Source organism: Vicia villosa, linkage group LG1, assembly GCF_029867415.1.
Source record: "Vicia villosa cultivar HV-30 ecotype Madison, WI linkage group LG1, Vvil1.0, whole genome shotgun sequence".
NCBI lineage: Eukaryota > Viridiplantae > Streptophyta > Magnoliopsida > Fabales > Fabaceae > Vicia > Vicia villosa.
Window position 1 is genome coordinate 109989960 of NC_081180.1, and position 6100 is coordinate 109996059.

Sequence of the window (6100 nt, forward strand, 5' to 3'; positions counted from 1 at the left end):
TAATTAAAAACGGACACAATAAATTATAAAAAAAAACCAATAAAATAATAAAATTAATTTTATAAAAGTTCTCTTTCATTTTTACAAAAAAATGGTCCTCTTTCTTAACATTACATTTGTTAATCTTTAGACAAAATGAATAGAGCAACTTAGTGATTGAATGGACGTGATCAAATTCGCACACATAGCATAGAAACACACGCACTTACCCGTAAACACGCACACATATTGACACATCACGCAGCATAATATTATCAATCAGATAAACAAAAACAAACGTGACGTCGTAGAGAGCAGAAACGAAACAAAACAAAACTTCACAGCAGCAACTTCTTCTCTTCTTCTCATTCCCCTCTCTCTCATCTCCGGTTCAACCCCCTCTCTCTCATCCCATCCGCCGTTTTCACTTTTTTCAATTCTCTCAACACTTTTCATTTCTCACGTCACGCACGCCATTACTATGAAATTTCTCTCTCCCTTTTCTCTCTGAAATTAACCGTCTCTTTCTCTCGCTCTTCGAAACGAAGGAGTGAGAATTAGGTTGTTATTGTTGCTGAAGACGAAGAAGACGAACAACATCAACAACAATGGAGTCGACTGAATCTTCTTACGTCTCATCTCCAGAAGGACCGAGGAAGCACGCTTCTTCGCCTCCTCCCGAATCACCTCCTCAAGGTATCTATCCATCTCATCCGATCTGATCTGTTTTCTCTCCATGTTTTCCTTTGTTATCTCTCTCTTCTCTGCACTGTAATGTAGCTAGGTTACTCAATGTCGGTGGTGCTATTTCTCGGTCAACGTTTTCATTTTCAACCCTAATTATTTGCAATGTTACTTCCTATATTAGATTTGAAACGTTATTGTGTTATGCCTTCACGTGTGGATGCGATTTCTGTTTATCAAATTTTAATTTTAGTATATTCTGTTTTGGTAGTTGAATGAATGATTAACTTTATGATTTTGGAGCGAAGTTATTTTTCTGAATCTATACGTTTCTTTAGTGCTTAATTTTACAGATGTCAAAGAAAACTATGCTCGCCGAATTAATTGGTGCGAAGGAATCTATACTATTACCAAATTAGAATTGAGCTTTATCACATAACTAAAATTTCACTCTGATTATTATCTTCTGAGGGAAAAGTTTTTAAGGTCTTATCTGGTATAGTATCGACGTAGAATTGGGAATGGAAAATTTAGGGTTGAGTTTGTCTTGTGGTTTTATTTTTCATACCGGTAATTGAAGGGAAGCATAATCGGTTTTTATCGGGCTGAATTGTTCTCAAGTATAAAATACGGAGAAGAGAATTATGCTATACAATGCTTTTTTCAAGTTATTAGAATAAAATGTTTACTAACCATTCATGTTACTGGGAGGCAAAACAACCTTCATTGTTTACACCTACATCTGATTAGCTTAGGATTATGTTGCTTTCTTGATTGGTGAGACAGGTATTTGATGTATGAACTCTGCGTTTGTTTTGTTTTGTTTTACGGGTATGAAAGTATCTCGTTCCTGGAAATGCAGTGATATAATTTTCAGAATGCTTATGTAAAACTATGAAATTTAAATTGATTTGTTTTTATTTCTTTCCCAACTACACCATTTATATTTTGACCTCTAAATATGTAAAAGTATTTAATTGATTCTTTGTGATGATTTTTATATAATGTTTACTTCTATCAGATTCCGTGGAAAAACCAACATATGTTAGGTTTCTGGTATCAAACTCTGCAGCTGGTTCTGTCATTGGAAAGGGTGGTTCGACTATCACTGATTTTCAGTCACAATCTGGAGCACGAATTCAGTTGTCACGCAATAATGAATTCTTCCCTGGAACCACTGATAGGATTATCATGGTATCTGGTGCTATCAATGAAGTACTACGGGCTGTAGAGCTCATTCTTTCAAAGTTGCTCAGTGAGGTAATCACGGTGATATTGATTTAATTAGTTATTGGAATAAAAAATGACTTGCATTGCTCACTTGTGGGCTTAATTTTCCTTCAATTATTAGCTTCACAGCGAGGAAGACAATGATGTTGAACCAAAAACAAAAGTGAGACTTGTTGTTCCTAATGGTTCTTGTGGTGGAATAATTGGCAAGGGAGGTGCTACCATTAGGTACCATTCTTTTTCTTTGTCAAGTTGTAGGGCCTACTTGTTTGCCATATTTATGAATGCTGGTTCTTTGGTGTCTGAGTTTTTATTTCCCTATGACCTAAGTTTCCCTCGCAACTAAAAATAAGCATGTCACTGTTAGGCCAACTGTTATTTTTCATTGCAGGACTCTTTCTGTATTTTTTATGTTATTCAGAAATAGGGATAAAAAGCTCACCTTATACATTCTTTGTCTTTGATCAGGTCATTCATTGAAGACTCTCAAGCTGGCATTAAAATATCTCCTCAAGATAATAGTTACTATGGACAGAATGATAGGATAGTGACAGTGACAGGAACTCTTGATGAGCAGATGCGTGCTGTTGATTTAGTTGTTTCTAAATTAGCTGAAGATTCTCATTATTCACAGTCAATGAATACTCCGTTTTCATATTCTGGTCAGTGTCATTTATTTGTCCCATGGAATATCTCTTATCCATTTTTGGATTTCGCCTAATACTCTTTGATTTTGAAGCACCTAATATGGATGATGTCAGTAGTTTCTAATCTTTATAATGACTCTTCAGTATCCTTCATTAGCCCTGTTAATGAATGGATCCCTGAGATTACAATCTTCTTTAACCTTTGCTGCAGGAAGGAAGTAGATAGAGACATTACCCTAACTAGTATATCTTCCCAACTTATTGTTAGTTTAGCCTTAAATTCATGTACATTTATACCCTTTTCCTTTATTTTTAATGAGCTGGACCCACCTGTCTTTCTATGGACAGTATTATTTACTTTTACATCAGGGACAGTAATGGTAAGGAAGTGTTCTCTTTACAATTTCAAATAGTATACTATTTCAAATATAACATGTCCGTGTGTATGTGAAGGTAAAATGTGATCAAGATGGTTTCATAATCCATTTGAGTAACAACTGCAGTTTAGAGCATACCTTTCGATTTCACCAGATAAGAAAGACTTACATTTGAAATTAAAAAAGAGTAGATATATTTTAATGTCCTTTGAATTATAGGAATAATAGCTGTAAGGTTCATATACCCATCTAGCCGACCCCACTTAGTGAGAAAAGACTGGTTGTTGCTCTGAAAGATTAAGAGTGGCAAGGATCAAACTCTTGGTGATAATGATTTTGGTGCTATGCCAAGTATGTTGAGACCCAATACTAGTTTGCATTCCTAACTGTGACATTTTCTTAAATAGAGAGCGACAATGTATCATCATGGACGCCTGTATCAATACAACATTGCAGAGAATATTTATAATACAGCATTATACTCATTTTTGGGAGTTATTTATTTAAAAAAAAAAAAAGGGTATTGTCTATTTTTATGGTAGTAAAGTGATGGTAATGCTAAATATAAATATAACTTTTTAACATGCATTTTAGGTGTTTATGTCTCGGGTTATCAAGGTGTTCCATATACATATGTGCTTCCATCTGTTGCACCACCAGCATACAACGGAGTGAATTACAGACCTAATGGTACTGGACCAAAATTCCAGAACGGCAAGGTTTTTCTCATTCCTTCCATTTAATCTTGTCAATGGTTTCTAATGTTTCAAGTTTCCAAGTTTTCAGACTCACACACACATTCAAATCGAATGTAGAGTAAAGCTATACCCCAGTCATTGCAACTTAATTCATATATTTTTGTACTTGTAATTGCAGATTGAGAGTATGTTGTCTTATGTCACTGCAGATTAGTTTTTAATTTTAAGGAATGTAGAGTAGAGACACGGAAATGATTCTAAAAAACAAAATGTGGCATTTAAAATATTTTTGTTGTTGTTGCTGTTGTCGTTGTCCTAGTGTTTTAAGAACTTTACATGGTATTTTTATGTTGAACTGAAGCATCTAATTAGATAAAAGGGTGCTGGTTTGTCTTTTTGTCACATGTCTGTTCATCATCACTAATAGTAAATAGTAATAATTGCTGACATGAATGGGTACCAACATGTTGGATGACTGGAACTCTGGAAGGAAAGATGCTGCATAGATATAATGGTTTTTTAGGAATCAAACCTCTGAAATATTTACATAATTCATAGCCTCGGAGAATTTTTTTTTCTAATTGTTTTTGGTTAACCTTGTAATGTTGCTGGCCTAAAGGCAAGCAAATGGTTTAAAATTGGTGTAACTATGGTGTGAGATTGAATCAGTTCTCTTCACATGACTAGGTATAGGTTTGACCTCTGCTCTGAATCAAGATATATATTACCAACATCAGTTTATAGACATGCATTCCCGATAGTAAGGATAGTTTGACAGTCCAAGTACAATTAGTTGAAATGCTCAGTGCAACATTTGAACCATGACGAGAACCCTGATGGATATATTGTTAAATGAGCATAAAAAACAGTTTCATGTTTTGAGGGATATACTTATATGTCTATTATCAATGGTGAATTTATTGAATAAAAAAAACTACATATCTTTGTTTTAAACCATGTATCCTCATGTAATGCTGATTTTCTGTGTTATATACTTATGTCTATTAATGGTGAATGAAAAACTATGTATCCATGCATCCACATTTGATGGTGATTTGCTCTCTGAGCTTGAACTGACATCCTCCTTTGTTGTTTTCCAGGAGGAGAGAAGCAACTCAATGACCATTGGCGTTGCAGATGAGCATATAGGGTTGGTTGTTGGCCGCGGTGGAAGGAATATATCTGATATTAGTCAGGTTTGCCAATTCCTTATGGTTTTACATGGTATAATGTGATTACTTGTATAATAAACTAACTTGACTAACTTTTGCCTTTTCAGGTTAGTGGAGCAAAGATAAAGATATCAGATAGGGGCGATTACATATCTGGAACAACTGATAGGTTAGTATTGTTTACTTACATACTAACTCATCAAATGTCTTTGCATATTTATTTAGAGTTTACAGGGGATAAACTGTCTTTACACATTTTTCCAATGAGAATCCATTATTCTGACATACTAACTCTTATAGCTTAAAATAACTGCTGTGAAGTGGCAAAAAAAGGGCTCTCATTGGATATCAGTGTTAAACTAATTTGCACCGGCAGTGTATGCCCCCCTATATTCTCATTTATTTAACAGCTGACGTTTTATGGGTGTTTCTTTTTCCTTGTTATACAGGAAAGTTACCATAACAGGATCGCAGAGATCAATTCGTACGGCTGAATCTATGATACTGCAGAAGGTTTCTTATGCTACTGAGAGAGTGGTGGAGTAGTATGGAAGTTCATCTGTCTACTGTTAGATTCTTGGTGAAAGTTCTTGCTACTGCTCATACATTTGCTGAATTTTGGGATTTGTTTACATAAACTACCGTCATTTTATATACTTATGGAGTTTATTGTAGTGGGAGAGGGCATGTTTTTTTCCTCTTAAACTTAGATCGTTCTTACAGGATTTCTTCTCAAACCCATTCAAACGATAATATCTATTGGAAAAGGGCTTTCATGCATTTTCCAAATGTAGTATTTAGAACTAGTATATTCTTTTGTTGTAAGTCAACAGTTGCTAATATCATACAGAGGACAGTCCTTATCCTAGCAGCGGTTGACTTGTATCTTCAATTACTGGCCTGAGATAGGATTTAAAACTTGTTTATTTGCAGTTGCCGCAACTGAGAATTAAGAATTCATTTGTGAGTTGTCAAATCCCCAAGTTGTGACGAGTGTGCATGTGTTTTCATGTATATTGGTTGTCATTATTCTGCATTCGTTGAATTCACTACCATTTATATTTTAATTAATCTGATGGCTTGGTTAACGCTTAGTTGTACTATTGAGTGCGGTGTCTTGTCTTTATAGTTCCAAGTTCAATAGAACGTGACCAGTTTTCTTTGGAAGTGATACAGTCATCACAATTACTTTAAATAAAACCAATATTGTTTAAATGAGTAGCTGACATGTGCATGTTGGATGGATAGTGGGATTGTTATTATGGGTTGTTTTTCCCACCCATAGGAGCAAAGGGAAGAGCCACCTTTTCAAA

The 6100-nt window shown here is 34.8% G+C and overlaps 1 protein-coding gene across 2 annotated transcripts; it reads left to right on the top strand.

Moving 5' to 3' along the window:
* The first annotated feature begins 222 nt into the window (after positions 1-222).
* Positions 223-5763, top strand: LOC131643822 (protein BTR1). 2 transcript variants are annotated; one of them, XM_058914148.1, is made up of 9 exons: positions 223-368; positions 528-675; positions 1685-1923; positions 2015-2121; positions 2362-2555; positions 3512-3636; positions 4716-4811; positions 4895-4956; positions 5237-5763. In XM_058914148.1, exons 2-9 carry the CDS (start codon positions 588-590, stop codon positions 5331-5333), a joined length of 1008 nt encoding a protein of 335 aa, XP_058770131.1. In that variant the 5' UTR covers positions 223-368; positions 528-587; the 3' UTR covers positions 5334-5763. The 2 variants fall into 2 exon arrangements, with proteins under 2 accessions (XP_058770131.1, XP_058770130.1); XM_058914147.1 differs by having other exon boundaries at positions 261-675.
* Positions 5764-6100: the final 337 nt, after the last annotated feature.

Excerpts from the sequence above, each read along its gene's own strand:
- LOC131643822 (XM_058914148.1), top strand. The coding sequence starts at position 588 with ATGGAGTCGACTGAATCTTCTTACGTCTCATCTCCAGAAGGACCGAGG. Across the intron at positions 676-1,684 it reads TCCCGAATCACCTCCTCAAG|ATTCCGTGGAAAAACCAACA; the intron begins GTATCTATCCAT and ends TACTTCTATCAG. Across the intron at positions 4,957-5,236 it reads ATATCTGGAACAACTGATAG|GAAAGTTACCATAACAGGAT; the intron begins GTTAGTATTGTT and ends CTTGTTATACAG.